Here is a 19,268-nt window from a genome sequence, read left to right on the forward strand (position 1 = left end):
TTAAACATATTAAATGCATCCAAGTGCCAGTTATGTTTTTTTTTTTTTTTTTTTTTTGTTAACCTCATCCAGTCTAGGAAGTTTAACTCTTCACTTGGAGGAATCTTCATTATTATTTTTCTTCTGCTATGCTATTCCTGTTTAACATTTTAAAAATACAGGACAATTCATAGTACTATACGGAAATCCTGCAGGAGTTATTTTTACAATTATTCCTAAAATAATTTTAATTTTGCACTTCTTTAGTCTCCTTTCCTCTGTATTCACCAAACTATAATAAAGTTTACTGAATTTATGGAACTACTATGCTGCTCGTTTCAACAGCTTGTTGCTAACCTAATTTGTTCCTTTGCTGACTATTACTCTGACTGATATGGCTTTACTAACTTCATGTTAACATGGGTTTTCTCTCTGGGTCACGGGAGGTGTGGAAATCGACTATAAATAATACGTCTAGGAAAGTTACATTTCGTATATGAAAGTGTGACTTGGCTTCCTGTGGTAGTTATGGTCTAAAAATTTCATGGCATGCACCTCACTGCTATAAATCCACTTTTATAAATGATGTGCTGGAAGATAGAATGCTGATTCATAACACATGACTCATAAACTCACAATGGACTACTTTAGGTATAAAATATTCAGTTTATCCTAATTTCCCTTGTCCCTTCTTTAAAAGATGTATTTAAATGCCTTTAATCAGAAAAAAAATAAAAGTCACGCCACCTTGGAATGATGTCAGTGATAGCATTTTTCTCAGGAATTAAGTATCTGCCTTGTGTTTTTTTAAAGCAGACTTCCTCTTAGACTTGGTGACTTGAACTTCTAAACCACTGAAGAACTTCTTGTGAAAATAACAGTTGTTTTATTTAAATTTCTTGAAGTGTCATGCAAACAATATTTCACATTCTTTGTAATTGATTTCATTTTCAGTTATTCTGTATCTCTGGTATTTTTCTCCTGGGGGCTCTTCTATAATTTCTATAAATGCTATTGCCTGAAAGGGAATCTGACATATAGAAAGAAATTCTATGTTAAGAACTTTCTTAAATTGTGTTATTTTGCATTTAAAATCCATGAACAATCATTGGGCCAGGGCCTAAGAAAAATTATAGTTTAACTGGTCTAAACAGAAGGTGAGTACAAAACTATTAAAAGATATGCTTCAAATATTAAGACATTTTAAAGGCCAATCTGCATACTTTTGCTTCTCTGTGTCTGGAATTTCAAAAAGGTAAGGGTCATTATTTCGATGAAGTTTTACCTTTGGGTTAAATGCATATCTAGAACAATTCTCCAGAAGCAAAACAAAACTTAACATACACAATTAAAATAGACACCAATGGCAATAGAGATGTCATTCAGATGAAGTTTTAGAAGTTTCTAATACCCCATAAAATAAATTTTATGTGTGGCAGAATTTTATGTTTGCCAGAAACAGAATAACCTCCAGTTGGAGCTGCTGACTCAGTTTAATATTCAAAGATGTATGGGCCTCATCTCTAAGTTCTTACAAACCCCAGTGAGTACATATACCACAACCACCCACTGTGTGTTCAGAAAAGAACTCTGAGAGTATCTCTCAGTGGGAAAGTCATAAACGAATTTTTACATTTCCTTTGAGCCTAACCAGCTGTTTCTTCTTTAAAGATTTCCCTTTGAGATTTCCATTTCATGACAAAGCCTAACCAATACTTTTTTGGCAAGTAAGAATTGTGGGAGTGTATCTGTCATTATAAGAAGTCAGAGCCAGAAATGTGTTCCACCGTGCTGGGTGATGTTAATTTTTTTAAAGTTGACTTTATATCATAAAAATTCTCAAACGTGCATAAATGGAGGGGTGCAGGGTAATGAATACCCATGAACCCATTACATAGCTTCAGTGCTTGTCAACATTTTATCAGTATTGTTTCATGTATTTCCCCTACAATTCCTAACCTTCACCCCCCACCCCCACCAATGTTTTAAAGCAAACCCCGGATTCCACCTCACATACTTATACTTCAGTGTGTATCTCAAGCAGATAAGGACTCTTTTTTTTTTTTTTTTTTTACAAAACCTAGTTACAGTGTCATGTCAGTGATTCTTTAAATATCATTACATGTTCAGAACACATTCAGATTCCCTAACTGGATCCTGTTTTAAAATCATCATCATCATCATCATCATCAGCGTTATCATCATCATCAATAGTAAAAAGATATTGACAACAAGAAAGCCCATTCCTTGTACTTGATTGAGGCTTTTGAGTGGTCCCAATCCATGCCTATTGTCTAGCATAAGTATTAATTGAACTTCCTTTAACTCTCAAAAATATCCTAATGTGGGAGATAAGTTATATGATTCATAAGCCTCTTTTTGTTTATAACAGTTCCCCCTCTCTTTTTAATGAATTTATTTGTTAAACAGGCTGTATAATTTGCTCCATAAAATTTCCCACATTCTGGATTTGGCTGATTGCATACTGGTTTTGTTCGACTTATTTCTCTATCCCAACTATCTTTTGTATACTCATATTAAGAGACTTAAGTTATGCATGCATACATGTATGTATATATTGGCAGAAATGCTTCGTAAGTGGTGGTGAAATAATCTTAGTTCTTCATATCCAGCAGGAGGGTTATAATATCTGCTTTGTTTCATTCCTAGTGATACTAAGAGTGCTTAGTGAGTTTAGGAGTTGTCAGCTTGATCTGTCCATCATCAAGTTTCCCAGAAAACTGACAACTAATGGTGCAGCATATTCATTGAGGATCATTGCTGGTTTCCATTATTTTGTTTGAGTTTCCAAATTGATATATTTTTTTATTTTTCAAAGTATACATTTATTTGTTACATTTAAATTATTTTGCTAGTGTTTCTAAACTTGCATATGGTTAAATATGTGATCTAATTTTTAAAGTTTTTTTTTTTTCCTGTTGGAAGTCCAGATGGTAACCCAGAGGTTGAGAATGTATTTTAAAACATTATATACATGAGTATTTTTATTACAATGGCTTTACTGATTTGTCATTTAACCATGAGCCAAATTCAGAGTCTGTTAAATGAGACTGCCATGTGTTAATTCTAACAATGGGCCCTATAGAAATAAAAGGCCCTGTAGAAATAAAAATGCCTTTTAGTAGTAATTTCATGTGGGAAATCATTTTGAAGTCGCTCCACCTTGTTATGCAGGAATTTTTGTTTTGAGATATAGTTCATAAACCATGAAATTCAGCATTTTAAAGTATAACAATTCAGTGGTTTAGTATATTCACAAAACTGTACAATATTTTCTTCACTCTCAAAGGAAAACCCCATACCTATTAGATAGTCAATTCCCATTCCCCTCTCCCCTAAAATGACAACCACTAATCAACTTTCTGACTCTATAGATTCACCTATACTGGGCATTTTGTATTAGTGGAATAATACAGTATTTAGTTCCTGACCTGCCTGCCCTCCTTCACTTAGCATAATGTTTTAAAGGTTCATCCATGTCATAGTGTTCATCAGAAATTTATTCCTTTTTGTGACTGAATAACATTCCATTGTGTATGTATAATACGTTTTCCTTACCCAGTCATCAGTAAATGGATATTTGGATTGTTTCCACTTCGGGGCTGTTATGAATACGGCTGCTGTAAACATTCATGTACAAGTTTTTGTATGGATAGTTTTCAGTTCTCTTGGAGTGACATCGTTAGTCATATGGTTACTCTAACTTTTTGAGGAACCACCAAACTGTTTTCCAAAACAGCTGTACCATTTTTCATTCCTACCAGCAATCTATGGGAGTTCTAATGTCTCCACATCCGCACCAAAACTAGTTACTGTCTGTCTTTTTTGTTATAGCCCTTCCAAGTGGGTGTGACATGTATCATGTGGTTTTGATTTGTTCTCCCTAATGACTGATGATGTTAGGCATTATTTTATGTACTATTGACTATTCATATATCTTCTTTGCAAAATGCCTACTTGATTCTTTGCTCATTTTTAAGTTGAGTTTATTGTTTTTTTGAGTTGTAAGAATTCTTTATATATTCCAGATACTAGAACTTTATCAGATATGTGGCTTTCAGATATTTTCTCTTGTTCTGTGGGTTGCCTCTTCACTTTCTTGGTAATGTCCTTGAAGCAGAGAATTTTTCAATTTTGATGAAATCAAATTTATATATTTTTTAATTGCCTATACTTTTAGTATTCTACCTGAGAAACCTTTGCATGATCCAAGGTCTTGAGGATTTACATCTGTTTTCTTTCCAGAGTATTAGAGTTTTAGCTCTAATGTTTATTTCTTTGATCACTGCTGAATTAATTTTATGATTTTAAGAGTCCAATACCATTCTTTTGCATATTGCTCAGCACCATTTATTGAGGAGATTATTTTCTGCATTAAATGGTCTTGCCACTCTCATTAAAAATTAATTGACAAAGATGGTATGGGTTGTTTTGAGACTTACCTATTCCATTAACCTACCCACATATCTGTCCTATGGCAATAATATACAGTGTTGATTCCTGTAGTTTTATAGTAAGTTCTGAAATTGAAATTCACCTGTTTTGCTCATTTCACGTATCACCTCCTCTCTGGCAACCACCACTTCTCTATATTTCCTCCAATGTTTTACGAATTTTTGTTTTGTTTTGTTTTGTTTTACTGCTATGGATACTTTTCATGTCCTTGAGAATTTTAGGATCAATTTGTCAATTTCCCCATCTGGGATTTGACAGGGGTTCTATTGAATCAGCAGACCAGTAGGGTGTATTGACAGCTTAACAATATTAAGTCTTACAATTGGTTAACAAAGGAGGCTGTTACACTTACTTAGGGCTTTTCATTTCTTTCAATGATGTTTTATAGTTTTCAGTATGCAAGTCCTACACACTTATGTTGAATTTCTAAGTATTTTATTCTTTTTGATGCTGTTAAATGGAATTATTTTGATTTCATTATTGGACTGTTCATTGCTAGCATACCTATACAGTTATTTTTTGTGATTCTTTTTAATCAAGGTAGAGTTGACATACAATGTTATATTAGTTTCAGGTATACAACATAGTGATTTGACAATTTTATACATTAAACTATGCCCACCAGGATAAATGTAGTTACCATTTGTCATTATACAATATTATATACAGTATGATTGACTATTTTCCCCATGCTGTAGTTTTTATCCCCATGACCTAGTTTATAACTGAAATTTTGTACCTCTTAATCCCCCTTAATCTATTTCACCCATCTTCCCAACCCTCATCTCTGCCAATCAGTTTATTTTCTGTATTTATGATTCTGTTTCTTTGGAGTTTTGTTTGTTCATTTGTTTTGTGGTTTAGATTTTACATATAAATGAAGTCATATGGTATTTGTCTGATGTATTTACCTAACATAATACTGTCTGGGTTTCACCATGTTGTCACAAATGGCAAAGTCTCATTTTTTTGTGGCTAATATTCCATTGTATATATGCCACATCTTCATTATCCATTCATCTAGTAATGGACACTTAGGCTACTTTCATATGTTGGCTATTTAGACAGGTACCTAGTAATAGAATTACTGGATCATATGGTATTTCTAGTTTTAGTTTTTTGGCAAAACTTCATAATGTTTTCCACAGTGAAAACACCAATTTACATTCCCACCAATAGTGCATAAGAGTTCCCTTTTCTCCACACCCTCACCAACATGTGTTTTTCTTTTTGATTCTAATCATTCTGACTGGTATGAGGTGATACCTCATTGTGGTTTGATTTGCATTTCCCTGATAACTCATGATGTTGAGCATCTTTTCATACGTCTGTTGACCACCTATATGTCTTTGGAAAAATGTCTATTTAGGTCCTCTGCCCAATTTTTAATTGTTTTGAGTTATAGAAGTTCTTTATATATTTTGGATATCAACCCTTTATTAGATATGCCATTTGCAAATATCTTCACACATTTAGTATGGTTGTTTTTTGTTTTGGTTTGGTTTTTTTTTTGTCTTGTTTCCTTGATGGTGTCCTCTGTTGTCCTTTGTAATTTAATGTAGTCCCAATAGTTTAGTTTTGTTTTTATTACTTTTCCCTGAGGAGACATATCTAGAAAAATGTTGCTAAGTCTCCTGTCCAAAAGATTATTGCTCATTTTTTTCTTTTAGGAGTTTTATTTCAGGTCTCACATTTAGGTTCTCAATTCATTTTGAGTTTATTTTTGTGTATGCTGTAAGAGAGCCATCCATTTCATTCTTTTGCCTGTAGCTATACATTTATTGAAAAGCCTGTCTTTTCCCTAGTGTATATTCTTGCCTCTTTTTCATAGATTAATTGACTATGTAAGTATGGGTTTATATCTCAATTCTCTATCCTTTTCCATTGATCTCTGTGTCTATTTTTGTGCCGGTGCCATACTGTTTTGATTACTATAGCTCGATAGTGTATCTTGAAATCTAGGATTGTGATACCTCTAGCTTTCAAGATTGCTTTAGCTATTTGGGGTATTTTGTGGTTCCATAAAAATTTTAGGATTATATGTTCTACTTCTGTAAAAAAAAAATGCTATTGGTATTCTGAAAAGGATTGCTTTGAATCTGTACATTGCTTTGGGTAGTATGGACATTTTAACAATATTAATTCTTACAATTCATGAGCATGGTATAACTTTCTATTTCTTTGTGTTGTCTTCCATGTTTTTCATAAACATCTTATAATTTTCAGGGTATGAGTCTTTCACCTCTTTGGTTAAGTATATTCCTAAGTGTTTTTTTAGTTCAATTGTAAATGGAATTGTTTTCTTAATTTCTCTTTCTGCTACTTTGCTATTAGTGTACAGAAACACATTTTCTGTATATTAATTTTATATCCTGTAGCTTTACTGAATTCACTTATTTGTTCTAATAGGCTTTTAGTGGATTCCTTAAGATTTTCTCTATATAGTCTCATGTTATCTGCATTTCACTTCTTTCTTACAATTTGGATTTTTTTTTTTATTTTTTTCCTTGTCTGATTGCTACAGCTAGGACTTCCAGTACTATGTTGAATAAAAGTGGTAAGAGTGAACATCCTTGCCTTGTTCCTGATCTGAAAGGAAAAACTTTCAGTTTTCCCCATTAGCTGTGGGTTTATGGTCTTTATTATGTTGAGGTATATTCCCACTAAGCTCATGTAAGTTGAGATTTTATCATGAATGGATATTGTATTTTGTCCAATCCTTTTCCTTCATGTATTGAGATAATCATACTGTTTTTCCTTCCTCTTATTAATATATCACATTTATTGATTTGTGAATAATGAACCACCTTGTATCCCTGGAATAAGTCCCCCTTGATCATGCTGAATGAATCTTTTAATGTATTGTTGAATTCAGTTTGCTATTTTGTTGAGGATTTTTGTATCTATCTTCATCAGAAATATTGGTCTGTAGTTTTCTTTCTTTATAGTGTCTTTGTTTTTAGTATCAGAATACTGCAGGCCTCATAGAATGAATTTGGAAGCTTTCCTTTGTGAATTTTTCCTTTTGGAATAGTTTGAGAAAAAATAAGCATTAACTCTGCTTTAAATGTTTGCTAGAATTCATGTATGAAGCCACGTGGTCCTAGATTTTTGAAGAGAGTTTAATACTAATTCAGTTTTGTCACTAGTAATTGGTTTCTTCATATTTTCCATTCATTCCTGATTTAGTTTTGGAAGGTTGTATGTTTCTAGGAATTTATCCATTTTCTTCCAGGTTGTCCAATTTGTTGGCATGTAATTTTCATAATATTATCATAATTTTTTATAGTTCTTTGATTTCAGCTATTTCTCCTCCTTCATTTCTGGTTTTATTGGAGCCCTCTTTCTTCTTTTATTAATGAGTCTAGCTAATGGCTTATCAATTTAATCTATCTTTTCAAAGAACCAGTTCTTTTTTTCATTGATCTATTCTTTAGTCTATTTCATTCATTTCAGTGCTAATCTTCATTATTTCTTCCTTCTACTAGCTTTGAGCTTTTCTTTTTTCTAAATCATTTAGGTGTGAGGGTATAAGAGATTTTTATTTCTTGAGGTAGGCTTGTAACATTTTAAACTTCCCTCTGAGAACTACTCTAGCTGTGTCTTGAAGATTATGAACTGTTGTGTTTTACTTTTCATTTGTTTCCATGTATCTCTTTTTTTTTTTACTTCCTCTTTGATTTTCTTGTTAACCCATTAGTTATTTTTTTTTAATATTTATGTATTTATTTGAGAGAGTAAGAGAGAGAGAGCATGAGGGAGGAGCAGAGGGATGGACAGAATCTCAAGCATACTCCACACAGAGCGTAGAGCACAATACAGGGCTTAATCTCATGACCTCGAGATCATGACCTGAGCTGAACCCAAGAGTAATTCACTTAACCAACTGAGCCACCCAGGTGACACACTATAAGTTATTTAGTAGTATGATACTTAGCTTCCATGTGTTCGTGAGGTTTGTGTTTTTTCCAGTTTTTTTTTTTCTTACAGTTGATTTCTTGTTTTATACTATTGTGGTCAAAAGATGCTTGATATGATTTCAGTCTTCCTAAAAGTATTTAGATTTGTTTTCTGTCCTAATATATGATTTATCCTGGAAAATGTTCCATGTGTACTTGAAAAAAAAATGTTCTGCTGTTTTTTGGATGGAATGTTCTGTATATATCTCTTAGGCCCATCTGGTCTAACATGTCATTCAAAGCCACTGTTTCCTTGATCTATCTATTTATTTGAGTGTTACTATTATTGTATTACTGTCAATTTCTCCCTTTATGTCTATTAATATTGGCTTTTTGTATTTTGGTGCTCCTGTGTTGAGTGCATAGATATTTACAATTGCTATATCCTCTTATTGGATTGATCCCTTTATCATTATGCAGTGCTGTTCTTTGTGTCTTACTATACCATCTTTGCTTTAATGTCTATTATGCTAAGCGAAATAAGTGCATCAGAGAAAGACAATTATCATATGATCTCATTCATATGTGGAATTTAAGAAACAAAACAGAGGATCATAGGGGAAAAGGGGTGAAAAAAGCAAAACAAAATCAGGGAGACAAACTATAAGAGACTCTTAATCATAATCACAAACTGAAGAGGAAGGGGGGAGGGGGAGGGGGTAACTGGGTGATGGATATTAAGGAGAGCACGTGATGTAATGAGCACTGGATGTTATGTACCTCTGAAACTAATAATACATTATATGCTAATTAACTGAATTTAAATTTTAAAAACCCAAGACAAAAAAAATAGTCTATTTTGTTTGACATAAATATTGCTACCCCATTTTTTTTTCACTTCCATTTGCATGGAATAACTTTTTCCATCCCTTCACTTTCAGTCTGTGTATTTTTAAATCTAAGTTAGTTTCTTGTAGTCAGTATATAGATGGGTCTAGTTTTTTAGTCATTCAGTCGCCCTATGTCTTTTGATTGGAGCATTTAGTTCATTTACATTTAAAGTAATTGTTGTGGGCAGCCCAGGTGGCTCATCGGTTTAGCGGTTTAGCACTGCCTTCAGCCCAGGGCCTGATCCTGGAGTCCTGGGATCGAGTCCCATGTCAGCCTCCCTGCATGGAGCCTGCTTCTCCCTCTGCCTCTGCCTGTGTCTCTGCCTCTCCCTCTCCCCACCCCTCTGTCATGAATAAATAAATAAAATCTTAAAAATAAATACATACATACATACATACATACATACATACATACATAAAGCAAGCAAGTAATTGTTAGATATGTCCTTAATGCCATTTTGTTAATGTTTCCTGGTGTTTTTGTAGTTTTTCTCTGTTCCTTTCTCCTTTTGCTTTCTTCCCATGTGGTTTGATAGTTTTCTTTAATGTTATGTTTGGATTCATTCACTTTATTTTTTGTATATCTATTATAGGTTTTTCGTTTGTGGTTACCTTTGGGCTCATATAGAATATCCTGTGTGTGTGTATAGTAATCTCTATTAAATTGATGACACTTAAACTTGAACACATAAAAGCACTAAATTTTTGCTTCCCTTTCATATTTTATGTATAGGATATTATATTTTACAACATTTTATTTTGTTTATCCCTTGGCTAAGTTTTGTTGATACAATTTATTTTTCTGGTTTTGTTTTAACCTCCACACTGACTTTATGAGTGATTCATCTACTACCTTTACTATATGTTTGCTTTTACCTGTGAAATTTTTCCTTTCATAATTTTCTTCTAGTTATGGTCTTTTCTTTCCACTTAAAGAATTCCCTTTAACCTCTTTCATAAGGCTGGTTTAGTGGTGATGAACTACTTTAACTATTGTTTGGGAAACTATCTCTTCTTCAGTTCTGAGTGATAATCTTGCTGGGTAAAGTAGGCATTCTTGATTGTAGGTTTTATCCTTTCAGCACTTAGAATATATAATGCCACTCTCTTCTGGCCTGTAGAATTCCTGCTAAAAAATCATCTCATAGCCTTATGGAGTTTTCCTTATATGTAACTGTTTTCTCTTGCTGCTTTTAAAATTTTCACTTTATCATTACTTTTTTCCTTTTTAGTTATTATGTATCCTGGTGTGGATCTTCTTGAGTTCATCGTATAGGCACTCTCTGTGCTTTCTGACCTGGATTCTGTTTCCTTCTGCATATTAGAGAAGTTTGCAGCTATTTTTTTTTCCAAATATGTTTTCTGCCCCCTTCTCTCTCTCTTCTCCTTCTGGGATCCCTCAATGTGAATGAGTGTTATGCTCAATGATGTTGCAGAGTCTCTTAAGTTATTCTCATTTTTAAAATTCTTTTTCCTTTTGTTGTTCCGTTTGGTTGCTTTCCATCTCCTGCCTTCCAGATCACTGATCTGTTCTTCTGCACCCTTTAATCTGCTGTGGATTACCTCTAGGATATTTTTCATTTCAGCTACTGAATACTTCAGCTATGACTGGTCATTTTTTATATTTTCTTTCTCTTTGGTGAAGTTCTTACTGACTTCAACAACCCTTTTTTCAAGTCCAGTGAGTATTACCATAACTTTGAATTTTTTATAAGGCATATTGCTTATCTCTGTTTCAGTTAGCTCTTCATTTTCATTAGTCTTCATGCAACAATTGATTTTTATGTATTCAACTTGTATTCTGCAAACTTACTCAACTAGTTTATTAGTGTTAATTTTTTGGGTAGATTCCTTAGGAATCTATTAGTAAATCTATTAGTGATTCCATTGGTAAATCCTTATGTAGGATTTACTATATACAAGATTATGTCATCTACAAATAGAGATAGTTTAATTTCTTCCTTTCCAATCTGAGTGCCTTTATTTCCTTTTTTTGCCTAAATTTTCCTGGCTAGAACCTGCAGTAGACATACATCTGTCCTGGAGAAAGTTCCATGTACACTTGAGAAGAATACATTCTATTATTTGACAGAATGTTCTCTAGATATTGGTTGGCTAAGCTGATTTCCAGAGGTTTTCTTCCTTAATTTTGTGTAGTTATATCCATTGTTGAAAGTGGAGTACTGAATAATCTATTTTTCCCTTTAATTCTGTCATTTTTTACTTTTATGTATTTCAGTGCTTGGTTTTTAGGTTCATATATAATTATTACATCCCAATCGACTGACCCTTTCATTATTATAAAATGTACTTATTTCTGGTAATATTGTCTTAAGTCCTACTTTGTCCAGTATTATTATAGCCACTCTAGTTCTTTTTTGATCACTGTTTGCATGATACATATTTTTATATCCACTTACTTTCAGCCTATTTTTATCTTTAAAACTAAAGCATGTCTCCTATAGATGACATAGATTTGGAATTTTAATCTTTTTTTTCAGTCTTTGCCTTTTAAATTTTATTATTTAAACCATATACAGTAAATGTAATTACTATTGAGGTAGGATTTATGTCTGCCAATTTATTATTGGTTTCTATATATATTTTGTTTCAGTATTCTTCCTTTACTGCCTTATTTTGTGTGCAAAAGATATTTTCCTCTGTATCATTTTAATTCCCTTGTCACTCTTTTACTGTATTTTTTGAGTGTTATAACAATCTAATTTAGAGTAATACCGATTTTTAAAAAAGATTTTATTTATTTATTCATGAGACACACACAGAGAGAGAGAGGCAGAGACATAGGCAGAGAGAGAAGCAGTCTCCATGCAGGGAGCCCGATGTGGGACTTGATCCTCGGACTCCATGCCCTGGACCAAAGGCAGATGCTAAACCACTGAGCCACCCAGGCGTCCCATGAGTAACACCAATTTAATTACAGTATTGTACAGAAACTTTGTTACTATATAGCTTTACTCGCCCCTTTTCCTTTGTGGTTTTATTGTCATCTAGTTTTATGCATTGTATGTACATTAACACAAATTTATAATTACTACTTTATAAGTTGCTTTTAAATCATATAGAAAAAGAGTTAAAAACAACATATGTAAAGTCTTTTCTATTTACCTATGTATTTACTTTTACTGGTGTTCTTTATGTTTTCATACGGAGTCAAGTTACAATCTAGTGTCCTTTCCTCTCAGTCTGAAGAACTCCATTTAGTATTTCTTGTAGAGCAGGCCCAATAGCAATAAACACTCTCAGATTATTCATCAGGAAATACCTCAATTTATTATTCACTTTTAAAGCATAGTTTTGCTAGATATAGAATTTCATAGTTTTCTTATTCTTGCAACATTTAAGTATGTCATCCCAATGCCTTCTGGCCTTCATTGTGGGTTATGCATCATCAGCTGTTAATCTTACTGAAAAATCTCTTGTACATGAGGAGTTCTTTTTTTGTTGGTTCCAAGATTCTTTATCTTTGGCTTTCAACAGCTATAATTAGTCTAGGTTTGGAACAGTTTTTTATGTTACTTGGAGTTGGCTGAGCTTCTTGAATGTGTGTACATTATGTTGTTCATCAAATTTAGGGAGTTTGGGGTCATTATTTCTTCAAATAGTTTTCCTACTTCATACTCTTACTCTCCTCTTTTACTTTGGGGATGCTTATTATGAATATGTTGGTATATTTGACAGTATCCTCACAGGTCTCTGAGGATCTGTTATTTTTTCTTTATTCTTTTTCCTTCCTGTTTCTTGGAATGGATAATTTCAATTGACCTATCTTCAACTTCTCTCCCCACTGCTTTTTCTCTCCCCTACTCAAATCTATTATTGAATCCTTCTAATGGCCTTTTAATTTAGCTATTTTACTTGTCAGTTCCAAAATTGCCACTTCTTTTGTTATTACGGTTTCTACTTCTTTTATCTCATCTATTTGAGAAAACATTGTTTTCCTACTTTTAGTTCATTAAGCAGGGCATCCTTCAGGTCTCTGAACATACCTGAAATAATAAGTCAAAGTCTTCATTTAATAGTCTTAGTAACATCTTTCTTTCTCTGTATTGATTATACTATGGTCAACATAGAAGCTAGACATTTTAAATTATGTAGTTACTCCAGAAGCTAGATTCTCTGCCCTACCCAGGATTTGTTATTGTTGCTGGTGCTGTTTAGAGGAGTGCTGGAAATATAGAGGAGATTCTGGAGTACCAGTGTATATTTGTTTCTTACTCTGGGTGCTACTTACTTGGGTATGTTTTATTTGTGAGAATTTGCAAGTTATAAAATTATGTGTAATTTTCTATGTATCATGCTACATTAAAAAAATTGTTTAAATTGTGTTTTAGGAGTGCCTTGGTGGTTCAGTCAGTTGACCGTCTTCAGCTCAGGTCATGATCCCAGGGCCCTGGAATGGAACCACACATTGGGCTCCCTGCTCAGCCGGGGGTCTGCTGCTCCCTTTCCCTCTGCCCCTTCCTCCTGCCCCTTACCCCTGCTAATGCTCTTTCAAATACATAGTAAAATCTTTAAAAAATAATAAAATAAGACAGTTCTTTTCTTATGTGGTTATGGCAAGTTTAATATAAACTTCTTTTAGGACTAATTTGCACCCATTTTTATATGCAGCCATCCAGAATCCAAGATTGGTAGCCTAGATAAGTGTTATCCATAGCTTTGAACTTGGCCCTTTGATTCCTCAGGAGAACCTGTGCCTGTCAAGGGTTGGATCCCGAGACCTGTGGTGCCTCCTTTTCTTTTGGTTGTTCATGGAGCATGTACTACAATGGATGTAAGTTTGCCAGAAGCAAGATCCCAAGAAAATTTAAGCTGCTTGGGGATGACCCAAAAGAGGTTTGTTTACTTCCTGATATATAATCTTTTTCATTTTCATGGAGAATTGATGAGTACAGATGAAGTAAGCAGTCTAACATATTCTCTTAAACTCTCATTAACATAAAGAATTTCATCTCAGAGGTAAATTAAGAGTTTAGCTAAACTGTAGATACACATCTTTGATAAAGTTAGCATAATAAACATTAATAACAAAGTAGTAAAGTACGAACAGCATAAACTTTTTATACCTATGGCCTCTTGTGCTTACTTTTATGTTGATTCCAGAGTTTTAAAGAACCATCACTTTGGTATTAAAACTAAATGTTAACATTTTATTATTAAAACTTTCATTTTTCAAATCTGAATTATAGAAGTCATGTTCATCACTGCAACATCACCTGAGAAAGAGTCTTTACTGAAGACTCAGATTTTCATACCATGAGATTTGCTAGTTTAAAGTTATATTATGATAACTATGAGTGCATTCAAGTAATTAAAACATATTTAGATTTTAATATACAAGTATAATTGATATTACATATTTCTCAAAATATAACTTACAGATGGATATAAATTTTAACAACTTTTGGATGTAGCTTCTAGAGGGTGCTAATTCAATAATCAAAAAACCACCCAGTATGTTTACCATTTAGATATGACCAAATGTTTAGTGACTCTATGAACCTTATAATTATCTTTCCAAACTTTAAATGCAATTGAAATATACAGTTATACTATGTACATTATAGTATTGATATGTCCCTCTAAATGAAAAATCTGTTAGCTTTATTATTTGGGTCTCTAAAATAGGTGGAAATTTAATAAAGTACAAAAACTCTTGAAATCATATAAATTTTTTCACAGGATTATATTTTTAATAAACTTTATTAAATGGGCTAGATGTCCCTTTTCATAAGAAAAAAATACAAATACTTAATAAGCATAATGAAGTATAACAATTTTACATGTCATCAGGCACTTTAATTTTCCACACTGGGAAGCATTTCTTACCACTGTTTTATAAATGTTTATCACTTTCACCAAATTTAATATAAAGCAAATCCGGGGGATGGCTGAGAATATCCTCCCTCAGGTAGGTAGGAGAACTTGGCTTAGAAGCCTTCTCACCTTCTAAAATACAAATAAGAGATGTAACTCCCTGGTAGAGTTATACTTAAGATTTTTAGAGAAATGTTACTGTGAAATGAGAACTTCTAAGTATGAATGGAATAACTGGGTATTATCACCTACCATTGTATAAGCATATTACCTGGAAAATCTGTTCTTTGTACAGAGGTGAGAGCATAACTGAATATTTCTCCTTTCAAGTAAACTTTAGCACATTCTGGTTCTGAGACTTTTATCCATATTTGAAGCATCTAATCATTTTTAGTTCAATGGAAAGATCTTTTCAAATTTTGAATGCTTTTTTATGAACATTAAAAAATACAAAGATTGGATGGGATGCCTGGGTGGCTCAGCAGTTAAGCACCTGCCTTCAGCTCAGGGCATGATCCCAGGGTCATGGAATCGAGTCCCACATCAGACTCCCTGTGGGGAGCCTGCTTCTCCCTCTGCCTGTGTCTCTGCCTCTCTGTCTCTCGTGAATAAATAAAATCTTTAAATATATATATAAAAGTTGGAAATATATGAGCCAAACAAATCCTTTCAATAGCTCATCTTCCTTGGCAGCTAATTGGAGGAGTGGAGAATGTGACCTCTTTAAGACATATGGCTTCATTCTCCTTACCCTATTACTAGTGTAGGCTTATATTTATAAAATGCCAAATATCTGCATACAGAGTACAAACTTAATTAAAATTATAAAAATACCAAAAAGCTAGATGATATATGGTTTATATTTTTTACTTAGAAATAGTCACGTTAAGGAACTTTAAGTATTTAACAAGAATAACTCTATATATTGTCATTTGGATCTAGGCTGTAGGGGGAAACCTTAACTAATAGCCTCCTTTCATATAGAAAGGATTTAGAATCTAATGCATAAAATTATTCATTTTATACAGGAAGAGAAACTGGAGTCTCATTTACAAAACCTGTCCACTCTTATGGCACCGACATACAAGAAACTTGCACCTGATGCATATAATAATCAGGTAAGTTTATAATTATTGACAATGATTGGAACAGTTTACTTATTACTGATGACCTACCTACCTCTAAAAATGTTTTTAAAGCAATGATTTTCCTTTATTTTTCTAATTTTTCCTCTTCCAAATTAGTGAAGCCACAGTGTTCTGTTTCTAGTACATAAGAATTATATAATCCAAAAAAGCATATTTTTGGTCTTTTAATCTGTAAAGATAATGAGCTTTTAAGTCTCACAAGCTGTTCAATCTACTAATTTTGTTCTCATCTCTCTTCTGTAAGCAGACTTTGGTGATTAATTAAAATTATGTGGCCTAAACCATAGGTTCTAACAATCTATTAATATTAACTGTTTTCACATATATATCTATACATATTAAGCTATGAGTGTACTGCTTTGTAAATGTACATACATGTGTCCAGAAAGGTCCAATTTTTTAATTTGGTTCCATGAACCAAGCAAAACATCTTTTTCCTATTTTATAGATGTGTTCTAGGCTGTACCTATTTGGAGGCTAGGTGATTTGTCCAGAAATGCTCTTGAAGGAGGAAAAAATCTATACAGCCTCCCCTGTCATTATAACATCAACAATAGAAGTTTTGAATGTATACAAGCTAGCTGCTATATTTAGTATATATAACATATATATACACATATGTATTTATATAATAAACTAGATACTGTATTTAATCACTGAACATAAAGACGAGCAATATAGGATTTCTGTCTTTAAGGATTTCGTTCTGTAGAGGAGACAGAGATATATAAAATAGCAGTTACAGAATAATGTGCTAACAGCTAAAATAAAGGCGTGCACATTTTTGAAGGAAGAAAAGTTCTCCCTTTTGAAGGAAGAAAAAGTTCTCCCTGAAAGTCAAGATGTAAGGTCACAAATGGGCTTGCAGATCACATAAAGATATTTGGACTTTATCCTGTATGTAAGAAGGCTACCACTGGGGCATTTTAAGTGTGTGCTGGGGGCAGAGGAGGATGAAGTGATTTAATTTAAAAAGGTCACTCAACAAGCCAAATTAAATGAAATACAACTTAGGTTAGTGTAAGATTAAATTGGAGAAGAAGTAAGCTAGTGCAGTCATTGGGCAAGAGATGTTAAAGTCTTAAAGAAATGGCAGTAGTGACAGAATGAAGAAAATAAGTATGTGAAATATTTGAGGTAGAACTTATAGAACTTAGTGACCAGTTGGATTTGAAAATAAACAAAAGGGAGAATTTGAGGATCCACCAAATTACTGGCTTAGGCAGGTGGTTCTCTTAATTAGTATTTGGAGTCAGTGAGAAACAGTAAGTTTGGGGGCAAAAGGAGGAAATGATAAATTTCATTTTGGACATACTATGTTTGATATAATTCTAGGATAATTCTATGGAAAATCAGGAGAAAAATCGAGGCTAGCAGTGTAGATTTGGGAGTTGTCAAATTGCAAGTAGTTGTAACTGAATACATAGGAGTGAATGCAGTTTTTCAGAGTAGGGATTATAAAGAAGAGAAGGAGCTACAGACAGGATTCTGGAGCACATTGACATTTTTTGACTGGAGGACAAGAAACCAGTGAAGTAAATGTTGGGGGAAGGCACAATAGAGTAAGAGAGGTTAAAGATTTAAGGGAAAGAGGAAGACTTCTAGATGGAGGAAAGGTGGAGGTGATAAAGGTAGCCAGAGCAGAGTACACAGCAACAGGGGGTACAGGGAATTATGAAGAGGAGTACATTTGGCAAACATCATCATTTAATAACATTAAAGACTAATGGGATTAGATTAGTCACCTAGCAGAGACAGATGGAGGGGGACCAATACTCATTTAATGATTTAGCTGTGTTGCTATTTTGTGCTTTAACACTTTCCCCAAACCTCAACTCTTTCTTTTTTAAAGGGGGAGCAAAGAGGCAAATTTGATAATGATGATCTGTTTAGAAAGTTGTTTTATGTCACAGCTTAGGTTTTTAGAAATGTATATGATGTCTATGAAAAATTTTTTTAATGCTGTTAATACCATTATTTTACAGCCTTATCTACTTTGGTAAGTATCACAGAAAAGTATATGGGATGTTTTGGTCCTGTTGTAAAATAATTCTGAGTGAGAAACACAATAAGTCAAGCTATAAAAAGAAAATGAATTAAGTCTATCTTACTAGATTTCAAGTTTGGCCATTTTCTGTTGAATATATTTTATTATAGGTGCCATTAATATAATGGCTTTAGCTGGGGAAAGGAGAGTATTGATGTTCTTACTCATTTGATTCTTATTATAGATGATGTCATACACACCTGATGTTTAAGCATTTATAGTCCACCCTATTACCTTATGTTTGGAGTACTTTATGTATTTCCTAAACCTATAATATCCAAAATATAACAGTACCCCAAATTTTAGTTATAACAAGATGATTAGATATAACTCTTTAGATATCTTTCAGTATTTGTTTATGTGTAAATGTACAAATAAATGGCACAAAGTTTCAATTAACATAAACAAGCTCTAGAGATCTGTTTGTGTACCTAGAGTCAGCAATAATGTTTTAGACACTTAAAACTGTTTAAATGGTAGACCTCATATTATGTATTCTTACCACAAAATAAAGTTTACATACATACTATGGAAAGAGCCCAAATATCCATCAATTGGTGAATGGATAAAGATGTGATATGTGTGTGTGCACATGTGTGTATACACACACATAGATATGTATACAAGGGAATATTACTCAGCCATCAAAAAGAATGAAATCTTGCCATTTGCAGTGATGTGAATGGAACTAGATTGTATTGTGCTAAATGAAATAAGCCCGAGAAAGACAAATACCATATGATTTCACTCATATGTGGAATTTGAAAAACAAAATGAATGAACATATGGGAAGGGGGAGGGGAAGAGAGGGAAGCAAACTCTAAGAGACTTTTAATTATAGAGAATAAACTGAGGGTTGATGGAGGGAGGTCAACTAAATGGGTAATGGGTATTAAGGAGGGCACTTGTGATGAGCTCTGGATGTTATATGTAGGTGATGGGTCACTAAATTCTACCCCTGAAACCAATTTTACCATCTATGTTAACTAGA

At 33.2% G+C, this 19,268-nt stretch overlaps 1 protein-coding gene across 2 annotated transcripts in view; it reads left to right on the top strand.

The window, feature by feature from the left end:
• Positions 1–19,268, top strand: part of TET2 (tet methylcytosine dioxygenase 2) — a 124,999-nt gene that overhangs the window by 91,177 nt on the left and 14,554 nt on the right. For both annotated transcript variants that reach the window (XR_012023199.1, XM_072810137.1), the window contains 2 exons: positions 13,951–14,101; positions 16,111–16,200. Coding sequence is in view for 1 of the 2 variants with exons in the window: in XM_072810137.1 (XP_072666238.1) it covers positions 13,951–14,101; positions 16,111–16,200 (241 nt within the window). In the remaining variant the exon portion in view is untranslated. The remainder of the gene's footprint in view (positions 1–13,950; positions 14,102–16,110; positions 16,201–19,268) is intronic.

The sequence above is a fragment of the Canis lupus genome, chromosome 33 (assembly GCF_048164855.1).
Source record: "Canis lupus baileyi chromosome 33, mCanLup2.hap1, whole genome shotgun sequence".
Lineage (NCBI taxonomy): Eukaryota > Metazoa > Chordata > Mammalia > Carnivora > Canidae > Canis > Canis lupus.